This window comes from Somniosus microcephalus, chromosome 19, assembly GCF_052327205.1.
Source record: "Somniosus microcephalus isolate GS21.2 chromosome 19, FLI_Smic_1.0, whole genome shotgun sequence".
Lineage (NCBI taxonomy): Eukaryota > Metazoa > Chordata > Chondrichthyes > Squaliformes > Somniosidae > Somniosus > Somniosus microcephalus.
The window spans coordinates 20042793-20067047 of NC_141005.1; the positions used below are offsets into that span (position 1 = coordinate 20042793).

The 24255-nt window shown below is 45.1% G+C and overlaps 1 protein-coding gene across 2 annotated transcripts in view; it reads right to left on the reverse strand.

The window, feature by feature from the left end:
• Positions 1 to 24255, reverse strand: part of acacb (acetyl-CoA carboxylase beta) — a 147549-nt gene that overhangs the window by 101818 nt on the left and 21476 nt on the right. For both annotated transcript variants that reach the window (XM_085961310.1, XM_085961309.1), the window contains exons 2-9: positions 22787 to 22916; positions 21700 to 21838; positions 21452 to 21561; positions 19734 to 19815; positions 17900 to 17998; positions 13842 to 13951; positions 4712 to 4822; positions 820 to 1029 (exon numbers count right to left, since the gene is read on the reverse strand). In XM_085961310.1, coding sequence (XP_085817436.1) covers positions 820 to 1029; positions 4712 to 4822; positions 13842 to 13951; positions 17900 to 17998; positions 19734 to 19815; positions 21452 to 21561; positions 21700 to 21838; positions 22787 to 22916 — 991 coding nt within the window. The remainder of the gene's footprint in view (positions 1 to 819; positions 1030 to 4711; positions 4823 to 13841; positions 13952 to 17899; positions 17999 to 19733; positions 19816 to 21451; positions 21562 to 21699; positions 21839 to 22786; positions 22917 to 24255) is intronic.

Here is a 24255-nt window from a genome sequence, read left to right on the forward strand (position 1 = left end):
AACATAAGAACCACCACTTAGAAAAAGTACCAGCAGGTGGTCAGTTGAACTATACCCCAAAATAAAGCAGTGCCTTCTGAACAAGGGGTGGGGCAGGGGGGGGGGGGGGAAAGAGAGGCAGGCGGGGGGGGGGGGGGGGGAAGAAAAAAAAAATGCTGCCATATTAGGTGTGAGGAAAGTTTGTAAATGTGGTTTCCTGCACTGGTTTCACAGCTTAATTTTTGTTCTGGATTTTGTGGTTAAAATAACAGTGAGGCTATCAGCACTCACCGTTAATAAAGAGTAACTTTTTCTTTGTCTCTATCTCTTTCTCTTTATTTCGCTTTCTGCACAGGATTTGGCATTGAATTGACTATTCCAACTTGCACTTCCTGGTTCAGACTCTGCGCACCTCATTAAGAATTCTTCAATCTGATTGGTTAAGGAGATACAAAGTTAAATGCCCTGGTCACACAGGCCCCAGGTCTCCTGTAAAGGGCTGAAATGGATTTCTAATCACCGCAAGCTCCAGTGTAAAAGCCCATAGAAAGTCTGTGGCTAAGTGCAAGTGTAATGAACCGCTGGTGCCGTTCGTTCGCCGCTGACCGCGAATTCCGGGCCAGTGTTTAAGTACATGGATTTACCAGAATATTCAGTGTCACCATGACATTGAGGGTCTTGCCCTGCTCTCATCAGTACACTGACCTTATGAGCTGTGTTGCAAGACTGTTTACTCAACGACAATGTCCCCGATAGACATCTTTGCAAAACTTTTCCTACTGTAAAGTAACGTGCTGGGGCACAAAGACCTCCAGCTCCCTCCCCCAACATGATACTCACCTGTTCCATGCATTCGAGCACTGACTGAGTTGCTATGGTAACGGGCGCTTCCTCGATGATCTTCTGGTGCCTGCGTTGAATGGAACAGTCACGCCCAAACAGCGAGATGGCATTTCCGTACTGGTCTGCCAGGATTTGTACCTCAAGGTGTCGGGCATGCTGGGCCACTTGCATGATGAAAATCGGAGAGCCAGGAACCTCAGTCTTAACCTGAAGGAGAAAACTATGGATTTATTCCACCACAGGAATGTAAAAGTAACGTTGTACTCAGAGACTCGAACTTCGCTGCAGTTTATGACGCGCACATAACCATCAATACTGATGCAAGCGGGTTATTTATGGCCAGCATACAACACTGCTACTAGATCAAAAACAAAAAGAAAATACTGCAGATGCTGGAAATCTGAAATAAAAACAGAAAATGCTGGAAATACTCAGGTCAGGCAGCATCTGTGAAGAGAGAAAGAGAGTTAACATTTCAGGTCGATGACCTTTCGTCAGAACTGGAAAAAAAGCAGGAAATGGAACAGATTTTTAAGCAAGTGAAGAGGCTGGGAAAAGGGGGAGGGGATGAAAGAACAAAAGGGAAGGTCTGTGATAGGATGGAAGGCAGGAGAGGTTAAGAGACATTAAGAGATATTCAAGGCAAAAGGAGATGGTAATGGGACAGGTTAAGAAACAAAGGATGGCTCTAGATGAAGTGTAAATTGCGCTGGCAGAAAGAAAGACAGCTGCCATGTGGGAGAGAAGAAAAAAAGACAGACAAAAAGTATATATGATAGGGGCTGAGGTTATGATCTGAAATTGTTGAACTCTATGTTGAGTCCGGAAGGCTGTAAAGTGCCTAATCGAAAGATGAGGTGCTGTTCCTCGAGCTTACGCTGAGCTTCCGTGGAACAATGCAAGAGGCCGAGGACGGTGAGGTCTGAGTGGGAGTGAAGCGGTGAATTAAAGTGAAAGGCGACCGGAACCATACAGACTGAATGGAGGTGTTCCGCAAAGCGGTCACCCAATCTGCGTTTGGTCTCCCCAATGTAGAGGAGACCACATTGTGAGCAGCGAATACAGTATACTAAATTGCAAGAAGTACAAGTAAATCGCTGTTTCGCCTGGAAGGAGTGTTTGGGGCCCTGGACAGTGGGAAGGGGGGGGGAGGTATAAGGGCATGTGTTGCATCTCCTGCGCTTGCACAGGAAGGTGCCGGGCAAAGGGGAAGGGATGTTGGGGGTGATAGAGGAGTGGACTAGGGTGTCGCGGAGGGAGCGGTCCCTACGGAATGCTGAAAAAGGGAGGCGAGGGGAAGATGTGTTTGGTGATGGGATCACGCTGGAGGTGGTGGAAAATGATCCGTTGAATGTGGAGGCTGGTGGGGTGAAAGGCGAGGACAAGGGGAACTCTGTCTAGGCCAGTGGTTCCCAAGCTGAAGTTCACGGATCCTGGGCAGTCTGCAAGTGGTTCCACAAGATCACTGGTGCCAAGTCGCTGACTAACAATTTTAATCAAAGAAAGACCATGAGAAAACTCTTGCACAGGCATGTAAGTTTCCCACAAGCTGGGAGCACATGGCTATAAATATCTTTCTGAAGGCTGCAGGGTGACACTTGGCCTAATGCAGTGTAAAGCTAGTTGTGCAAACTTTACTAACTTCTTCTTGTGTCCTGAGCATGTTGTCTGTGGTAGGATAGTGTGCCATGTTTGCAGGGGTTTCCCACACAGGTAATAATAACAGAAACATGCATTTATATAGTGCCTTTAACATAGAAAAACATCCCAAGGCACTGGAGAGGCATAATCCCCCCAAAAAACTGGACTCGAGCCAAAGACGGGGAGAAGGGGACATTGGGAGGATGACCAAAAGCTTGGCCAGTGGTGGAATTAAAAAATGTTTTAAAAAGACATGAGTGGTAGATGGGTGGAGGGAATTTCGGAGTGTGGGGCCAAGACACATAAAGGCATGGCTGCCAGCAGTGGGGCAAAGGGAGGTAGGATGCGCAAGAAGCCAGAGTCAGAGGAATAGAGGGGTCATGGGGGCGGGGGGGGACATGCATTGATTTAAATACAAGGATGAGAATTTTAAATTTGAGGTACTGGGGGACCGGGAGCCATTGTAAGTCATTAAGGAGAGGGGTGATGGGTGGGCGGACCAGGTGCACAATAGGATAAGGGCAGCAGAGTTTTTGGATGAACTGAAGTTTATGGAGGAAATGGAATGGGAAGCCAACCAGTATAGAATTGGAATAGTCGAGTCTGGAAGCGACAAAGGCAATGACGGTTTCAGCAGAAGACGAGCGGAGGTAGGGGTGGAGGGGGGCTGGCGTCACAGATCTTGAAGTAGGCGGTCTTTGTGATGCAGAGGATGTTGTATCAGCAGCTCAGCTTAGGGTCAAAAAAGATGCCGAGATTGCAAACTGTCTGGTTCACCCCGAGACAGTGGTCAGCGAGGGGGATGGTCGTTAGCGGACATGTAGTTTGTAGCGAAGGCCAAAGATATTGGCTTCAGTTTTTCCCCGACGTTTAGATGGAGCAAATTACAGCTCATGTAAGACTGGACTTCGGACAAACAGACTGACAGCACAAAGGCAGTGGAGGGGTCGCAAGCTGGGTATCATCAGCATATAGAAACATAGAGGATAGGAGCAGGAGTAGGCCATTCGGCTCCTCGAGCCTGCTCCGTCATTCAATGCGATCATGGCTGATCATCCAAATTCAGTACCCGGTCCCTGCTTTCTCCCCATATCCCTTTAGCCTTAAGAAATATATCCAACTCCTTCTTGAATATATTTAATGAATTGGCCTCTACTGCCTTCTGTGGTAGAGAATTCCACAGGTTCACCACTCTCTGGGTGAAGAAATTCCTCCTCATTTCTGTCCTAAATGGCTTACCCCTTATCCTTAGACTGTAACCCCTGGTTCTGGACTCCCTGACCATCGGGAACATCCTTCCTGCATCTAGTCTGTCCAGTCCTGTCAGAATTTTATAAGTTTCAATGAGATCCCCTCTCATTCTTCTAAATCCAGCGAGTATAAGCCCAATTGACCCAATCTCTCCTCATACGTCATTCCTGCCATCCCAGGTATCAGCCTGGTGAATCTTTGCTGAACTCCCTCCATGGCAAGAACATCCTTCCTCAGATAAGGTGACCAAAACTGCACACAATACTCAAGATGTGGTCTCACCAAGGCCCTGTACATGTAGAAGCTGACCCCTTATCTGTGAATGATGCAACTTTGAAAACCAATGGTCTTGGCTTACACAAGAAGAATGGTTGATTTACAGGAGAGTTTTAGGTGCCCAAGGATCTACATCCCTGCACGAGTCTCCACCTTTAAAGAGAACAAGGGGGATAATTGGAAAATTAAAGAATACACACAACTTGGGGTAGAAAGGTTCTTTTCCCTTTAGTCTGTCAATTCATTCTGGATAGGGTGGTAACATTATGAGCAGTGTTTGCTCTGTGGCAGTGGTAGTGAACTTTTACTAAAATGTGAAAATTAAAAAAAACATTAAAGTAGAAATCATTTAAAGGAAGTGATCTTTATGGGAAAGGTGTTTGACAGGCCCATTTCCTGCATTTCTAAACAACTGCAATGCGATGGAACAAAATCTTGATTGGATTATGGGAACATCAGTGGCTTGGATTGTGGGTGATGTCAATATGATAAAATCCATATCCAGCTGTTCAAGCTCATCTCCCTCACCAAATTCAAAGTGGGACCTCGGTCAGAGCATTAAATTCCAGAATGATTTGCCTTTTTAAATTCCCATTTCTGTCTATTTCAATTGTTGCAGGAAACATGTTCTGTAGTTACATTTTCAAAACAGGAAACCATGCTGTTGTGCAATTGCAACACACAATTTACGGAGTGCCAGTATCTCCTAGGAGTGACTTACTTGTCGGAAGAGGTTAGAAAAATCATCTGTACTATCAACTTTGCGAATCCCTTTTCCTCCCCCACCTTCAGATGCTTTAATCATCACTGGATAGCCAATCTTTTCCGCAGCCTAAAAACAGACAAGAAAAAGATAGTCTTAACTCGGAGGAGGCTGTCTGGCAATTTTCCCAGTACACAGAACTGCCGTTGTTGGAAAATGATCCCAAAGTAACATGAGATCCACAGGCAGCCTATGGACTAATAATTCAAGCAAGTATTTGGATTGCTTCAAGTTGACACCAAGATACAAGCGAACCAAGAGGAATGCTTCACTCAATCACAAACATATTAGGGTACATTTTATGATTCTGGCACTAAAGAGGCAGGACTGGACTATGACAAGTGTAATGCTCGCCAGCTTCCCAACAGGCCTTTTCTAGGTCAGCCCTAATGCGAGTTCTTGGCCTAAAATGGGCCTGCCACTGGAAGCTGGCCACGAGAAGGATGGGGGCAGAAAATACCATGGGTCAACAACCCTGGACGAGCTGCTTAAATAAAAAAGGGACGCAGATACTTACAGTAAAGGGAGCAACATAACTGGGGGTGGGAATCATGCGGGCGGAGGCCAAGGTGAATGTAAAACCATCCAGAACTCCAGCGAGAGGCCCTAGAAATTGTAACTTGCATGCCTCAGCTGCATAAGCCTGGTCAGTCTCGCGCCTGAAGTTGCAGGGAAGTGGCAGCTGTCTGGCGGGTAGAACAGGGTGTCGGGTGGCAGAAGGTTACCCAAAGAAACGGTCCCCGGTACTCAGGTAAAGGTTTGGGAAGGGATTTGGGAAGCCCAGGACAAAGAAGGCCCAAGGTTTCCTTATGGAGCTCACAGGAGCACTCCTAGCCCACATGGAAACAAAATAACAACTTTCTCTTCTGGCCCCAGCTCCTCTTGCACCAGGTTGATTAAAACGGCAATCCGGTTCCAATGACGTCATCTGCAACCTCCTGCAACAGGACCTATTGGAATGGTGGGGGTGGGGGGGGCGGCATCATTTGCCAGTGGCTTTAAAAGTCATCAGAGTCCTTAAACTTATTCACCACTGGCTCTTTTCAGCCTGCTACAGGGGCCATCAGCTGCATCATCCAGTCTGCAGTAAACAGCTGCATTAAGTAGGTGTCTGTTCACCAGAGCTGCCCAGTACATCAACTTCCCTATTGCCCTCAACAGCCAACACGCGAGAGCGCGGAGATTTGCAGCAGTGGCTGGCTTCCCCGTGTGCAGGGCATCATTGACTGCACATATGTTCTCCAGTGTGCACCACATGTCTTGTTTTGCATACTTTGTACAAAAATAATAAATTGCAGGACGACGGAGTATTACAGTTTAAACTCTTATGAAACAATAGGTCTGTGAACTTTCTCATACAGCATCAGTGCGGACAAGATGGAGTCAGGGCCCCTTACGGATGCCTGCAGGCCAATGACAACTCAGCATGTGATCACATGTGAGTATAATAGGTGTTCCTTACAGATGCCTGCGGGCCAATGATAATTCAGTATGCAAATGTTACATCCCCTTTCTTTTAAAAAAAAAGAAATGCATTACTTTTAAACTTTTCTTCTACATAATGTTCTCGGTAGCATAAACATAAGTAAACTCAGCATTTAACTAGCAGAGAACATCTCAACGTTTCAATAACGATGTACAGTTTTTTTAGGGCAGCGATCCGCCTACACCCTTTGACAGTTCACAAGTCAAGGATAACTCTAGGCTTGACCTCTCGTCCCGACCTTGTGTGGTATGGAAGAGAGCATGCTCCTGAATTGGTCAACAAATCAGGTTCAGGTAAGTATGATATGTTTTGTGTATTGCTCCGTTCATCACACTCTGTTGAACTGATCCGCTCGTCGGAATGATGGTGTTGTTCCTTGGTGTTCAGGAGGTGCCGGTGATTGCGGCGATACACCTGTCCTTCTGGGGTGCGGATGTGATACGATCGCTCAGTGTCAGCTGGCTGGATGACGACTGTTGGCTTCCAGTAGTCATGCTCCTGGATTCTGACGGATTCTCCATTGTGCAGTGGCAGCAGTAGTCTAGTTGACCGGTCATGGTATCTCTTTTGGTGTTGCTGTCTCTACACGTTTTGCATGCGCGACCTGCCAGGGCCTGTCTGGGATACGGTGAGGTATCATGGGCTCGGACATTTGATGGGCGGCATTCTAGACAAATGGAACATTTTCCGACAATGTCCTCAATGTGTTTGCACATTCCGGGCCAAAACATAATGTCACGTGCTCTTTGTTTGCATTTTTCCATGCCCATATGTCCAGCATGAATTTTTGTCAACATCGCTTCTCAGAGACTGGTAGGAATGATGATTTTCTCCCCTTTGAAGACGATTTCGTTGATTTGTGACAGGTCGTCTCTGTGGTTCCAGAATTCAGATATGCTCGGAGGGCATTTCCTCCTTTCCTCAGGCCATCCTTCCTGTATGACTTTGCTCAGCAGTGTGAGTTGTGCATCTTTCTCTGTTCCTGCTCAGATCTCCTTCAGTTTTGAGTCACACAGGTAAGCTGTTGTACACCATGTGCACCTGCACATCCATGCCTTCACTGAGGCTCCTATCCTGGTAGCTAAGAGACTTTCTGGAGAGCGTGTCTGCGACAGGAATGTCTTTGCCTGGACGGTGAAGGATTGTGAAGTTGGATTTCTGTAGCTGAAGGATCATTCTCTGTAGCCTTGGTGGGGCTGCGGCTAGTGGTTTCCTCATGATTGACTCGAGGGGCTTGTGGTCGGATTCCACAATGACTTGTTGGCCATAGACGTACTGGTGGAAACGCTTACATCCAAACAGAATTGCATATAGCTCTCTCGATTTGAGCATAGTTGATTTCACTGTCTGAGAGATCTGGAAGCGTAGCCGATGGGCTTTCCTTCTTGCAGTAATACTGCACTTAGTCCGTACTTTGACACGTCCACTTGTAGTCTGAGCTCTTTGTTGGGGTCGAAGTAGGCAAGAACTGGTCCTGGTTCTCAGGTCTTTCATTTTCTGAAATGCTGCGTCATGTTTGTCCCACAGGAACTCATTGGATTGTTTGAGCAACTGACGCATGGGTGCATTGATTTCGGAGAGGCTCGGGGCAAGCTTGGCTAAGTAGTTAACCATGCCTAGTACTGTCTCTAGCTCGGCGCGGTTCTTCGGCGGCTCCATCTTCTTGATGGCGGAGATTTTCTCTGGATCCGGCTTAATGTCATCAGTTGAGAGGCGATGCCCGAAATAACTGATCTCGGTGGATCCGATTATGCTTTTCTTGGGGTTGAGCCGGATACCTTTCTCCCGTGATCTTTGTAGCATCGCACGGAAGTTCCGGTCATGTTCCTCTCTATTCCTGCCATAGATGAGGATGTCGTCTACGATTGCGACTACTCCATCGAGGCCTTCCTAGATTGTCGATCTTCCGCTGGAATTCATCCTGAGCTGAGAAGACCAAATGGTAAACGCAGAAATCGGTAGCGTCCAAATGGTGTGTTGAATGTTGTTAGCTTAGATGACTCTTCCGTGAGCTTGATAGTCCAGTATCCTGATCGTGCGTCCATTACACTGAAGTAACGTGCTCCCACTAGCTTGGGTGTGATGTCATCTAGCATTGGTAGAGGGTAATGAGGGCGTTTGATAGCCTTGTTCAAATCTCTGGGTTCGAGACAGACTCTGAGCTTGCCTGTATGTGGTTTCTCAACCACTACTAACGCGTTGACCCACTCTGTCGGTTCGGTTTCCCAGACGATGATTTCTGTATTCTCCATTCTCTGCAGCTCCTCCTTCAGGTGACTACGTAGAGCAAGGGGTATCCTTCTTGGTGGGCAAACCACAGGGGTTCCTGCTGGGTCAAGGTGAATAGTGCATTCACCTGGGAATAGTCCGATTCCTTTGAAAACATCAGCAAACTCCTCCATGACTGTCTGCTTCTCAACTGGTGCTGTCAATGATAGCACTAGCTTGACGAGGTCCATGTCTAAACTACCTTTAGACCTAGCACTGGAGGTGCTTGAGTGTCAATGTAAAAGTCCAACATCATGTCGCTTTCTTTGTACTTGCATTTCATCATGCATGTGCCTTTTACAATGAGCTGCTCACCCCCATAGCTGGTCAGTCTGCATGAGGTGGGCTGTAGCTCACACTCATCCTTCAAGCTGTGCTACTCACTCAGGAATTACAATTAACCTGAGTTCCAGTGTCTAGTTTAAACCTAAGCTCTGTGCCCTGTTTTCCTATCTCAATATCGGCATAGGCTTGCTCAGTCTCTGAAATCTGTTTTTTCTGTGACACAGAATCAATAAACAGTTCCTCTGCATTTGGCTCTCTATCTGGCATTTGGCTGTCACTCACTGTGTACTGCTTTTCCGAAAACAGTCCTGCAGGCTTTAGCAAAGTGGTTCCATTTAGCACATTGTCTTCCTTTGGCAGGGCAATGCTCCTTTTCTCCATGCATCTTGTTTCCACAGTATCCACAGTTTTTGAAGCGTTTTATGTCTGTGTCGCTCATTTTTAGGACTCTGTTCTGAAACACGCTCTCTGGGCGGTGTTCTTTGGTGTGTGTCTATTAACTGCGTGCACTGTCTGTTCACTCGAGCTGCTCGTGGCGCCGGTTATGGTTTTCAACGGTGCTTGGGCTATCTCGTGCGATCTAGCTATGTCCATAGCTTTGTCCAGCGTTAGCCCAGACCCAACATTCAAAAGTTTCTCTCTCACTTCAGCTGAATGTATTCCAAACACGATGCGGTCTCTGACCATCTCATCTTTATCTTCTGCATATTCAGTCTTTTACCAGCAGTTTCAACTCAGTCACGAACTGTTCAAACGACTCACTAGCTCCTTGTACTTTCTCCTGAAACTTGTACCTAGCGAATATCGTATTTGTCTTGGGCATCACATATGATTCAAAACGATCAAAATAACTTTTCAGTACCTTTGCTTCATCCACGGTGAGGAACCATGTGTTAAAAATGTCTCTCCCTTTTTCTCCGATCCACAGGAGTAGGTAGCTGCATCTTTCTTCTTCCCCTTTGCTTTTCAGTGGACCCGAGAACATCAACTCCACGTGTTGCTTGAACTTGCTCCATTCTCTAGGTAAGTTCAAAGATTCCCAATTCATTCGGGGTAAGGGAGCTCCAACGATGTCCATTTTCAATCCCTGTTCTGACACCATGTCTTGTTTTGCACACTTTGTACAAAAATAATAAATTGCAGGACAACGGAGTATTACAGTTTAAACTCTTTTATGAAGCAATAGGCCTGTGAACTTTCTCATATAGCATCAGTGCGGACAAGATAGAGTCAGGGCCCCTTATGGATGCCTGCAGGCCAATGACAACTCAGCATGTGATCACATGTGAATATAATAGGTGTTCCTTACAGATGCCTGCGGGCCAATGATAATTCAATATGCAAATGTTACACCACAACACCAGCCAGCAACATTCATCAATAGAAAAGGCTACCACTCCATCAATGTGCAGTTAGTGCTCGCTCACACAAACAGGATCATGCAAATGTCTGCAAGGTACCCAGGCAGCTGCCACAATACTCAAGACAATCTACCATCCTCCCCCCACCCCCCCAACATTTGACCCTCCCAGGAAAGTCGCAGGAAGGCTGCTGTGGGGGTTAAGGGATATTCCTTTCAGATTATGGCACCCCTCTGCAACCCCACTATACCGGAGCAACACAGGAACAAACAAAGCCAGGGGACTACCAGGATCATTATTGAGCACACCATAGGGATGCTGAAGCAGATGTCTCAACAGATCTGGGGGCTCCATACAATATGCCCAGTTAAGCCTCTCCCGGATCATGGTTTTGTGCTGCATATTGTACAAACTCACGGAGGGGCCTGTATTTGGAGGAAGCAGAGCAGCAGTAGCAGTCCTCATCAGACAATGGAGACCAGGGAGAGGGCAAGGAAGCAGAAGGAGGGCCACCTCAATGCCTTGCAGTAAGAGATGGAAGGGGACCAGCTCATTGCTCAGTAATTCCACTGACCTGCTCATCCTCCTGCCCTGAAAAAATTCACAGAGCCCCTCTATTTAACAGTGCTTGATACCTCCTTCACCGACCCCTTCATTGTGCATTAAAGAACATTCAAACCCCTTCTATATCATGACATACTAATCAGGCAGACTCAGAAGCTGACTCAGAAGCTGTTATTAAACAAAACTGCAGAATATGATAACAATGATTAATTTAATGGCAAACATAATAACTGCCTTCCAATAATTTGTCACCCGTGATAAACACATTGTGCTTTTGTTTAAAGAAAATGTACTAACCCTACTATTCCTGTGAGGTGCTCCCCTAGTGACCTCAGCAGAGTTGGTGGAAAGCTGTTCCTCATGCTGAGACCCTTGAGATGATTGTGGCCAGTGACTTCTGGCCCAAGCCCGTGACTGCCTGGCTGTAGACAGCTGCACCTCTGCTGCTGCCAGGGCAGTCTGACTCCGCTAACGCTGGACCCATAGTGGGTATTGGTTTCGGGGGTGGGGAAGCAGCAGACGTGCGGCCATCCAGAGAGGCTAACACGTACTGTTCTCATCGCGTCAGCAGCACTCCCGTGGTGCTGGGGCTCATCACTTCCCCTGATCTGCAGGAGAGTAGACTGCAGAAAACGAGTGACTGTCAAAACCCGTCGATTCGGTCCACCAAGGTGAATGACTGCTTCTCCAAGGCAGAGAAGTTTGGAATGAGGAGGACAAGTATTAGCCGAGGCATAGAATATAAGAGCAGGGAGGTTATGAAGGAGCTGTACAAAACGCTAGTTAGGCCACAGCTGGAATACAGTGTGCAGTTCTGGTCGCCACACTATAGGAGGGATGTGATTGCATTGGAGAGGGTGCAGAGGAGATTCACCAGGATGTTCCCTGGGCTGGAGCGCTTCAGCTATGAAGGGAGACTGGACAGGCTGGGGTTGTTTTCCTTAGAGCAGAGAAGGCTGAGGGGGGACCTGATTGAGGTGTACAAAATTATGAGGGGCATAGATAGAAAGGAACTTTTCCCCCCTTAGTAGAGGGGTCAATAACCAGGGGGCATAGTTTCAAGGTAAGGGGCAGGAGGTTTAGAGGGGATTTGAGGAAAAACATTTTCACCCAGAGGGCGGTTGGAATCTGGAACTCACTGTCTGAAAGGGTGGTAGAGGCAGGAACCCTCAACATTCAAGAAGCCTTTAGATGAGCACTTGAAATGCCATAGCATACAAGGCTACGGACCAAGTGCTGGAAAATGGGATTAGAATAGACAGGGCTTGATGGCCGGTGCGGACACGATGGGCCGAAGGGCCTCTTTCTGTGCTGTATAAATCTATGAGTCTATTACAGTGCGCCCTTGTATTGTATGTTGAAGGATTTGATGGAGGGAGAGAATAGTTGAGAATGGTGGAGGAAAGGGTGAAAGGAATGTTGAGGTGCCGATAAGAGGTGGAAAGGTGAAGAGCTGTACTCACCCTTGCAGCTCTTATGAGGCAATTGAATCTTTTCCTACATTGAAGCCATATTCTGGGGGTGATGCTCTAGACACTGACCCCATCAGCCACCTCTCTGCAGGTCTGCTTGACAATGGCCTTGGGGATGCTCCTACAACTCCAGGGGAAGAGTATCTCCCTCCTTCTCCTCACTTTGTCCACTAAGACCTCCAGGTTAGAAAAGTGAGGGTCAAACTTCTGCTCATTGTTGTGTTCAAGGTGAAAGCAATGAAAAGTCCAAGCAGGGGATATAACCTCTGTTTATGAGGTGCATCCTGCTTTAAATAGGCCTCGGGAGTCGTGCCAGAAATTGCCTGTGCAGTGGGTGGGAGGGCTGCCCGATTTCTGACCTGAGCGGGAGGGCTGCCCGTCACTCAAATGGTAATGAAACCCAGGCGTTAAAATTGCTCGGGGCTCCCCCCGATGACTTCATTTGGGTGGGGGGGGGGGTGGGGGGGGTTCCCTCGTTCCCTCCCAACCCAGTCCATGTCTATCGCATTCCACTCCTAGTTAAAATCCAGGCTCCTGAGTCTACACTATGGGATGAAATTAGTAAACAATTAGCAAGACATGGGCTAATCAGGGACAGGAAAGTACAGATTTATAAAGGGCATGTTGTGTTCGATTAATTTAATTGCATTTTTTCAGGATATTACAGTGTATAGACAAAAGGAATGTGGTGGAAGATTATTTTTATCAAAATGACATTGATAAGGTGCCACACAAGAGTCTTATTATGAAACTTAAAGGGAATGTAGCTGCACTGGGGATCTCAATCCTCCAGGATTACCCTGGAGACTCCAGGAATTGAAGATTAATCTTCTAAACACTGCTGTGAGCAATCCTGGGGCATTTAACAAATGTGTTTTTTTTTTGTTTATTAGTTGGTCCATTCCTGTGCTACAGTTCTTAGTGACCAGAAAGTCTCCCTATGGAGCATGCTTTTAGTTTTGTGAATGTGCAAGAAACAGACGTTTTGTGTACATTTTTTCATGGGCAATGGTTTACTCCCAGCTCCTCTCCTTCCCTCCCCCCTCCCGCCCCCGCAGCATATTTCAAGATTAAAAGTAGAAACAAAATCTCGTCTGTAAAAATTGAAAACACACAATATCCATTAACACGCAAAGACTAAAGCATGCTGCTGGGGCAGAATAGAAGGAGCTTTGTTCTGTATCTAATGCATTCTACACTTGAGCTGTGATAAGAGCACTTGATGTTGCACCTAGGTAACAAGTAGTAAAAAACAAAAATACAATTACAGTTGTAGATCCTGCCACGCAGTCCTCCATCAAAAAGGGCAGTTATTCGAACCCGAGACTCCAATGGGAATGTAGCATTACACCACATGAATTATCAGCCAATTCAGCATTTTCCAAAGACTTGCACTACCTCCCATGCCAGACACCATTACCCCAATAGAGCGGGTAGACTTTGTTCCAAAACTGCTTTTATCAGTTGCTCACACGTGCCACTCTTCGATTTCTTCCTTCCCCTGTCCCTTATGGCAAAGTGCTTTCCTAGAACTGAAGCCATTGGAGATTAGGAATTCACACATGAAGCACAAGCATTGACTTATATTCCACAACCAACCAGCAGCAATTCTTAGCTTTATTTGTTTTTGTCACAGGTACAATAGTTCCTACCTCCAAACCTTCAGTGGCATCTCGTACACAGCCGCTCAGGTACACTTCCTTAGGGACACTGACAACCCTCTTCAGTCTCTGATCTTCCTCTGTCCATTCAAGAATCAGACCTAAATTATGGCAGGACACAACATATTTAACCCCTATGCAAATAAGCAAGAGAGAGATCCTGTCAGTCAAGTCTGGAGGCATTGGTCCACACGTCAAATGCAGCGAAAAACAAAACCAGAATAATAAGAGTTAGCAATGTAGATCATTTAAACTTGCAGTGATTTTGTTGCAATTGTTTCTCTCAATGTTTCCCCATCTCTCCTGAAGGTTGTGACTAATGGTTCCATGGGTACCAGTGAACCACCTGGTCTAGAAATTTGTCCAAACAGCACCTGCTTTTCGGGTGCTAAACAGCCTCCAATATGGCAGGCAGGAAGCGCACATTCATTATGTAATGGAAGTGCGCCGCACACCATATTGGTAAAGGCCAGAAAATCAGTGTGCAGTGCCCATGCCTGAAACAGGCATTAAGCCTTTTGCACATGCACGTAACGGGCCTAACGCCCGTTTGAAACTCCCTCTGCAAGATTGGTGTGCCCTGGGGCAGCCGGCGCTGGGTGCACTCAAGAAAACTAAGTCTATATGCAGCCGAGGCTCCGTATCAGGTGCGCCTCTGGCCTCATCATTCAGGTGCAGGAATAGGTCCCCCCCCACCCCAACCCCCCGCGTGCTGAGAAATGGGTGTGCTCGAATTTCTAGGCCCCTGTATTTTGCCCTAAAGACCATTGTTTGTCTCTGAACCTAGACAATGAAATAAGGCAGGGTATTATCCCATTGGGAGCAGAACAAATCAAGCTCAATTCTGTCTTCATCAAGCACCTAGAATGTGTGCTATCCAGCAGAGTTCACTAAACAGCAGTCAGAAATGGGAAAGCGGGCTGATTTTCTCCTCTCCTCAAGCAGTGATGTTGAACCAATTAGAGTGCTCTAAATTCAGGAGTAGGTTCAGGTAAGTTTTACTTCATATTAGTGGCAGTTCCTGGATCTGTGGCTGTGTAACTGGGGTTCGTGCACTTGTTGCTAAGCAACAGGGACACTTGGTCTGTGGCCGGAGTTCCTGCACATGTTGCTAAGCAACAGGGAAGCCTGGATTTGTTGCTGTGTACGGAGCTCTCGTACCTTTTAACTATACCTCTGTAATCCGGACTTTGATAAACCAGCACCACGCCGGTCCCGTTGGTGCCAGATAATAAAGAGTTTCCTGTATATGGTTCACTGATGCATTTAAACACTCACACTCTCTCTCTCTTAGGCAGTCTCTCGGAACCGAGGGTGACTTGTTTCCACATTAAAAATGAGTTCGCAGGTGACTGATGAGTCCAATGCAGGACCTACAGTCTCTGTCACAGGTGGGGCAAACGATGGGTGGGGTGCTTGGGTTGATGTGCGCTCGTCTTCCGCTTGCTCCCGGCGAAGAGACTCGAGGTGCTTGGCGCCTTCCTGGATGCTTCTCCTCCACTTTGTGCGGCCTTGGGCCAGGGGTTCCCAGGTGTCAGTGGGGATGTTGCACTTTTTCAAATTACAGTACGCAGGCGACACTTGCGTCTGTGCTCACTCGGAGGTCGAACTCCAAGCCATCGTCAACACCTTCACCGAAGCGTACTAGAGCATGGGCCTTACACTAAACATCCGTAAGACAAAGGTCCGCTACCAACCTGCCCCCGCCATACAGTACTGCCCCCCGATTATCAAAATCCACGACAAGGCCTTGCACAACGTGGACCACTTTCCATACCTCAGGAGCCTAATGTCAACAAGGGCAGATGAAGTCCAACATTGTCTTCAGTGTGCCAGTACAGCCTTCGGTCACCTGAGAAAGAGTGTGTTTGAAGACCAGGACCTCAAACCCGGCACTAAGCTCATGGTCTACAGAGCAGCAGTGATACCTGCCCTCCTGTATGCCTCAGAGACATGGGCCATGTACAGCAGGCACCTCAAAGCACTAGAGAGGTACCACCAACACTGCCTCCGCAAGATCCTGCAAATCCATCTGCAGGATAGGCACACCAAAGTCAGCGTTGTCACTCAGGCCAACATCGAAGCTTTGACCACGCTCGATCAGCTCCGATAGACGGGTCACATCGTCCACATGCCAGATAAGAGACTCCCAAAACAAGCGCTCTACTCTGAGCTCCGACATGGTAGTAGAGCCCCAGGTGGGCAGAGGAAACACCTCAAGGATTTAAACACTAGGCCATTGATGGAGCCAAGTTGATCTTTCATAATGGTGGCCATCATACATCAAGCACACTGACCAAAAGAAACAGATTATGATTAAACTCTACCTGCCCTGTACAAAATATATAACAAAGCTAATTAGTTGCTCTGGAGAGAAATTTTCTTCTTTTCAATTGGTTATTGAGCTTTATATTTCAAAACACCCCTATATTTCAAAACACCCCTTTAAAACAAGTTGCTACAGTAGCAACAGGGAATTTCAACTGGGCTCAAGACCAGGAAAGGTTTGAATTGAGAGTCTGGCTGTCAGGTTTTGCATGTTAATCACGGAGTTATGTTTTCTCTGCATAAAGTAAAAATTTGTTGCAAGGTGAACTTTTACAAAGCAGATGACAGTGTCTTATTTATCTTAAAGCTGAGAAGGAGGGGTTGCACAGTGGTTCCGTTAATAGAGTAAATGCACTGTCCAGTGTGGAACGGAGCTATCAGACCAGAAATCTCAAGTTCAATCCCTGCTCTGATGGTCGAGTTGGCTGATCTCAGAAGTCAGTAACCTCGGAGCTAGGGAGAGGAAGAAAATTCAGCCACGGTCCTGATCACTACCCAGTGATCTTGTGGGAAAATGCATGCGTATTGCAGTATAATGGGCTCTCAGGACTCAGAAGTGAAGTAACAAACAAGTGAGTTTTAAAAAGACATTTCACTTCATACTTTCCTGCTCTCAACTCCCTGCTTTCTGGAGAAGGTAGTCCCTCTATTCACTTATGATACCTGAACTAGCCTAAGTATCGTCTTAGCCCTGTACCTTGGGTAGACTTGCACATGTGTACATCAAATGAGGACAGGATCATCCTTGGCTGTGTGCACCCTGCTGACAGTCCCTGCCTAAGCTCACTAACACTTGGGCAAGGTATTGAAGGACAGGTGGTGGCATGGAACCATACGCTAGTATGAGTCAGCGCTTTCAGGAGAGGATGGGGCAAAAGCCAACAAGCAATAATATATTGTAGCAATGAGAAAATAAAAGAAAGTCAGAACATTACTGCCTCAGAGCAGCAGGGTATAGATCAAAGCACTAATCTTTTTACTGAATTACCAGTTTCAGCTGGGTTGCTTTGAGAAGGCGCAGTGCAAACATTGGTAATTCCCTACTTGGAGGCAATTTAAAAAACACACAATAGAGAGGCAGAATCATGTCAGGCCCATCTACTTGCAACCAGCTTCAGAGCTACACTGCCAGAGGCCCACTCTTCAATGAAAACTCAACTGAGGGGGAGGGGGGACAATTGTTGTTTCTTTTTTTATTTATTGACTCACTCCAATTCTTTACACTCTCCTTCCTCTCCTGCCACCAACAGCTCATGCTGAAGTACGGAAGCTCGCAGTCCACCAGTCCTCAAACTGCTACACACTCAGCTGGTAGCCCATTTTCCTGATGGTCAGCAGTTCTGAATGACCTCCCAAGCCGAAGTTTAGATCCCATTAAAATGAAAGGCTTCACTAGAGACCTGGAATGGCATGTCTCTAATGGATTTGAGCACAAAGTACTATTGCCTGAGCTAACTTTCTCCTTTAAATAATGCAATGGTTTTTTTAATAATGGCCACAACTGTCAGTCAACCTAGTCAGAAATCTTCCTTAAAATTATCTTGCCAATTTTGATCCACTCTATGAAAACTTACAATAATATTAAAATATTTATTAAATGTGAAGAGCTGTTACAAAAGGGAACAATAGCTGCACAACACAAATCTTCCTTTCATTAACTCCTGCTTCTACCAGCGCACAGGGGTCACCATGACACCATATACAGGACTCCGTCCCCTTACCTTGTCCACTCCAAGGCAATGTTGGGATCCCTGCGGTCTGTGCTACAATGGTGGAGGCTACTTTATCTCCTAATGCCCACATAGCCTCGCTTGAAGGACCTACAAAAGAAAAATACACAAAAACAAATGGAGACCAAAGTGAGAAAACAGAATGGAGTCCTTACTGAATATAATGACTTTATGTTCATTTATAAATAATACAAACATATCGATAAAAGGTTAATTAATCTAGCGACTCCAATCCTTCCAACACCTCAGCACAACAAGACTGATTTACTTCAATATGTTTAATCTCCTGTAGGAGGTGATCACGTTAGATTTTTAAAAGCAAAAAAGCACAAATTTCACTCAGCCTTTGGGCCCCTTCACATAAAAAATAGTTGAGAAAAACTTGTTATCTAGCCTTACCTAGAATCATAATGGGCCCAGAAATTCCTGAAGACTTGCGCCATTGGAATGATGCATCTATGGCATTGGGTTTGTTTTACAGCCCTTAGGAAGGTCGTGGGTGGGGGGGGGGGGGAGAATTGGAGTGGACGAGTGTGGGCCGGTATTAGCCTGCAGCAGTTCTGTGGAGCCAGAAGGAGTAGTCCTGTTCCTCCTGGCTCCACATTAAGTTAAGTTAAAAAGAAAATAAACTTACCTTTTATGTTGACGGCCTCCAGCAGTTCCTTTAATAAACACTGGTTAGGCTGCAGAGGGAGCGGGAAAAACCTGAGCGGAGCATGCCCAACGCATGCCCTGCCCAGTTTCTGACCAATTTTGAAAAGAAGTTCTAAAATAGGCATTATGCCTCTTATTAGGATGTGCAAGGAGCCTAATGCCTATTTAAGGCAGCCACCAGAATATCGCCCATGGCACTATGGCATTGGATGTATTACAGGCACCCTGCAAAATGGGACCTATTTACCCCCGTTATGCGCCCGAGAAACAGCTGAATCGAGGACCAATTTTGACCCCCATTTGTTTAATCGGAGGCTTTTTTCGGTATCTTAAATTACTAATGCCATCTTCTAAATCAATGATTTTTTTTTTTTAATCTGTAACTTAAAGTTCTTGAAAATGAAATACAGCCACTGAGTGTCTGTAACTCAAACAATGTTCTGTAAGTGATCAAATTTAGTATAGTGAAAGGATTTAAAATTCAGAATTGTATGACTCAGGTCGTGCCAATACTGATCTGCTTAATTAGTTTGACACAAGAAAACTACTAGGCACTTGGTCAGGGTATTAAACAAGGCTTTAATCAACCGTTTCACAACATGGAAGTCTAGTTATCCTTCACTAGTTCCTGTTTACAAAATGTCCCTGAGCAAGCTGGGCCCGTGCCCGAGTATTTATACTCTCCCTGGACAGCGCCATCAGCAGGCTGCTCAGTATATTTCATAAGTCCTTTTCTACATAAATGGCACGATTTGTGTCATAGTTTATTAATGCAGTTGGGGTAAGACGCTGGTTGCGTCACTTCAGAGGCCCCTGATTCACCTATGCTCACTGCGGCGTTTTGAAATTGCTTTTCCAGGAAATTTGAGTAAACTTGCAACGGGAAGATTGGGGCACGAAATAGAGTAATTTACATAGAATTATGTAGAATTTACAGCACAGAAACAGACCATTTGCCCCAACAGGTCTATGCCAGTGTTTATGCTCCACGCGACCCTCCTCCTACCATGCTTCATCTCACCCTTTTTACCGCGTAAATCGCAGTTTGCGCCATTCCAGGAAATTCCCGGCCAATAGATTACTAAGGAAACTTTGGATTCTCGGAGGGTTGACCCCAGCATGGGATCAGATGACTTCTCAATTCTGTGGTTCTTTATCGAAAAAATCTTACCAAGAAATGCAATGTTGTGTTTCTGAAGGAGCTGTGGAAGTTTGGGGTTCTCCGAGGCATGTCCCCAGCCAGCCCACACTGCCTAGAAGAACATGAGAATGCCAATTTCATACATATGTTTGAGATATAGCACTTAGATAATGATCGTTTTTTTTAAATGGTAATATGTTTAAAGAGACTATAAGTTAGCGCATCTCAAATGTAAGTGGGAATTTCCAATGAAAACATTGTTCTAATCCGGTTATGCTCGTGAGGATTCAGGCTTCACATTAGTGACTGATAAACACATACATCAGGAAATGGCCTTTCTTGTGCTCCTTCCCTGGTGCCCACTTTTTCCTTTGCTTCTTTTGGTTAGACTCCTCCTCTGGTCTTATCTGTTTTTAGTACAGCACAGTCCATCATAATTCCTAAAATGCGATCCTCTCTCCAATCAACTTATGCCACACGTCCATGTCTAACTGAAGTTTAATTTCTAAAAAGTTATTTTTGAACTATTTTGAAATTGTCTTTGTAATGGATGTTCATTCTGAAATGATTATTCCTCTTACGATGGTATGCCACTGAAATCTAAGCTCCATTTGACAAGCCATCTCTCTTTATTGGTCTAGTTTCAGCATAGTTAGCCAAGCTAGAAGGTGAACAGGAAAGATAGCAGATCCTAATAGCAACACACATCCTTTTGGCCAATAGATGGCAACTGTGGTGAAGTCAACAGATCGTGTACTCCCTTTCAAGTTGCATAAAATATGTGTCAGGAAATAGCTGAGCACACAGAGAAATAGGAGAGGGCTGTCCTATGATGAGAGATTGTATAGAATGGGCCTATACTCTCTGGAGTTTAGAAGAATGAGTGGTGATCTCATTGAAACATACAAGATTCTGAAGGGGATTGACAGGGTAGATGCCGAGAGGTTGTTTCCCCTGGCTGGAGAGTCTAGAACTAGGGGGCATAGTCTCAGGATAACGGGTAGACCATTTAAGACTGAGATGAGGAAGAATTTCTTCACTCAGAGGGTTGTAAATCTTTGGAATTCTCTGCCCCAAAGGTCTGTGAATGCTGAGTCTTTGAGTATATTCAAGGCTGAGATAGATAGATTTTTGGACTCTAGGGGAATCAAGGGATATGGAGATTGGGCGGGAAAGTGGAGTTGAGATCGATGATCCGCCATTCAATAAGATCATGGCTGAGCAGGCTCGAGGGGCCGTATGGCCGGCTCCTGCTCTTACTTCCTATGTTCTTAGGAGAGGAAAGGGAGATCCAATAGCATACCATGACTGGAGGGCGTAGTGGATAGTGCAAATAATATTATTTAAGTTTATAAGTTTCCTTTGTTTTTGTTTACGTTCTATATTAGTTGTGCCTCTCAAAAAGAGGCACTTTTGTTTGATGACACTGGGGCAACCCAGTGTCTCCTTATAGTGCAATTAAGAACATGCATAACAACACATTGCAACATGAAGTGGCAAGAAGGAAAGGCTTATAAAGGACTGGGAATATGTCACACACATATGCACTTAGTTGGGAACTTGTACATTCCATAGATTTGGCTGGGACAGAGGGAGTATGAACATGTTGAAGGAAAGAGAAAATTCTAACAAAATTAAAAATATCAAAAGATCATTAATATCTCAAAAATTCCAAGTCTGGTTTCATGGTTATTCCCCATGTCATTCTAAATTTTTGCAATAGTACAATGAATTATACTGCAATTTACCTGCACTGGAATTCTCTTTGCAATGTCCACAATCAGCTCTACATTAGCGTAATTATTGTTGTTGGGTCCTCCAGATACTGGTACATACTGATCTGCCATTTTGATGTACTCTAAAGGAACAGCATTCCATAGCAATGAGGTCTTATAATTTGTAGAACTTGTCTTAAAATTGTAACAGTTTTGTAATAGCAGATTTAATTCAACAGAAGCAAAATACAAATTTTGCACACAGAATTCCTAGAGCATACCTGCATTGGCCTTCAGATCTTCAGGAGTAACCATAACTACAAACCGAATCGCTCTCTCGTTCCGAAACATTTCGTAGGACCATCTGCGGATGGACCGCATACATTTAACAGCTGCAATGCCATTGTTGGCAATCAGAACCTGGCAAAGAATAATGGCACAAGTCAATGGGGCAAGAATTGTGCATACTCTTACCCCCTTCAAAACGTATAATGCATCGTGGGAATTATTAAGCTTAGAACTCAAGTTGTACTGACCTTTTCTGGAGATAAGTGTACTCATTTTTATTTTCTCCCATGATTTGGCAGGTATATGGTGCAATACTGAACCACATGGACAAGGAAGGACCAAGGTTGAAACTCTAGTCTGTGCTATGCTCACTCAAACTAGTTAGAGTTTGAATGATTGTGGGTATGAGTACTTCTAGGTTCTGAAGAAAGTTTAAGGAAATTGAGCAACTTTTTTTTGGAAGAAAGTAATTTTCAAAAGGGATCCAATTGCAATTTTCAAGATTATGAAGTGAACTGGCAAAGTTGATAGAGCTGAGTTGGTCACTGGCAAAGGGTTCAAATATTAGGGGACGCAAGTCAAAAATTAGGGAGTTATGAAGGGATCTGGGGTGGAATACTTTCACCCAAATAGGATTATGGACAAGTTACTGAGGAAGGCTATTGTAGAGGATATCATAAATGGGTTCAAGAGGCAACTAGTTATGTTTCCAGAAAGAAATCAAAGGATCTGATGAAAGGGTGGAAAAGTGGAGCAAGTCTATCAAAATGGGACAGGCTCTTTGAGCCTTATAACTTTTCTTTGTTCCTAAGAATTCTTATCTTCTCTCATTTTCTCTTGTGTTTTCTCATTCTTACATTCTCATGTTCTCTCTTGCATGTATGCATTCCTTTTTGTGGATGTGCATTCAAATAAAGCTTTCTCTCAAATATATTCCTCTTCACTCACTACCTGGATAATTGGGAAAGAAATGCACCTAGTCCTACTTTGTGCGGCTTCTTATGTAACCCACTTTTAAGCACATTTTACACAAGACCAAACAATTCTGTTTCACAAACCACATGCAGAAGTAGTGCATACCTTTTCAATAACCCGATTCCCCCCAAACCGAGTGACAAACTCGGCAGGGGAGGCAACAGTGAAATCCCGGTGCAGATCCAGCCTTTGCTCCTCCCTGCCCTTCATTAGGTGCAAACCTGACATGTTAGACCTTAAACAAAAAAACACACACTTAAGATGCAGTTATTAAAAGGCTCCCTCCTTCTCCTCTCCTCCCCCCAGCAGAATTCATGGATTGCATTCAAAAATTCTTATACATCAATAGTTGGTTGCGCTCAAGTTGGCTCTGCTTCATTAAGATGGCAGCATCATACACGCCAACCTACAAAACTCAAAAAAGCTGATGGACAGCTTCATAAAAAGCTGACATGGCTCCAGAAAAAGCTAACAACCCAAAATACAACATGTAACTGAGGAAGATCCCTAAATAAAAGGCTTATGACCAAGACCACCGTTGCATTAGATTTCGGGATTTTTATTTGTGCTTTGTGATCACTTTCCACAATTCAAGTTACTTTTCTGTGAAAACTGAAACCCAACGGCCTCATACTACCTCTTTCCGTATGTCATGTAACAAGTAAAGTGCAATGAGACATGAACTTGTCGTAACTTGAGCTGCAGCTATACCCAATATTTCAACAGTTGTATTATAGGGGAAAGAAGTTAAATTACACAGAAGTTACATTTTTGCAGTGGCGGCTTTAGGCATGTTTGAAAGGGCAACTTAGGTGATGCAACATGTATTTCTTTGGGGCAACTCGTAAAATGCCCCACTCCCTATCCAGGAAATTTTGGGTTTTTTTTATAAATAGTTTTTTGGCACTTTTTTTTCAACATTTTGAAGTGTTCTGTGATTCAGCATTTGAAGCTAAAAAAAAAATTCTGACTAGATGTTAAATATTAAAATAAAAGTTGTAAGAAAACTAGGATCGATACCCTGACAAAAATATTTATCATCAAGGGCACCAGACTAACCCTTAACCTTAACTCCACATCAAGGAACCTGCTGGGGTTTACTACCCAGTTTATGCGTAGGAATGAATGAGGCCCAAATTTGGCCAAACTGTCTCACATCAACCAGTTCGGATTGTATTGGCTTTCATTCTGCCAACAACCAATTAGGATACACACAAGCTACAGAGTGAATGATTTTACCCTTTCTTGTCAATTTTCAAAGGTCAGACAGCAAAGTCATGAGGAGGAGGAATTCCTGGAATGTTTTCGGGACGGTTATCTGGACCAATATGTTGAGGAGCCGACTCGAGATCAGGCCATTTTAGACTGGGTATTGTGCAATGAGAAGGGACTTATCAGCAATCTTCTTGTACGAGGCCCCTTGGGTCAGAGCGATCATAATATGATCGAGCTCTCAGTCGAGATGGAGAGTGAGGAAATTGAATCAGAGACTAAGGTCCAGAACTTAAATAAAGGGAATTACGAGGGTATGAGACGGGAATTGGGTAAGATTGATTGGGTGGTGTTTCTGGGGG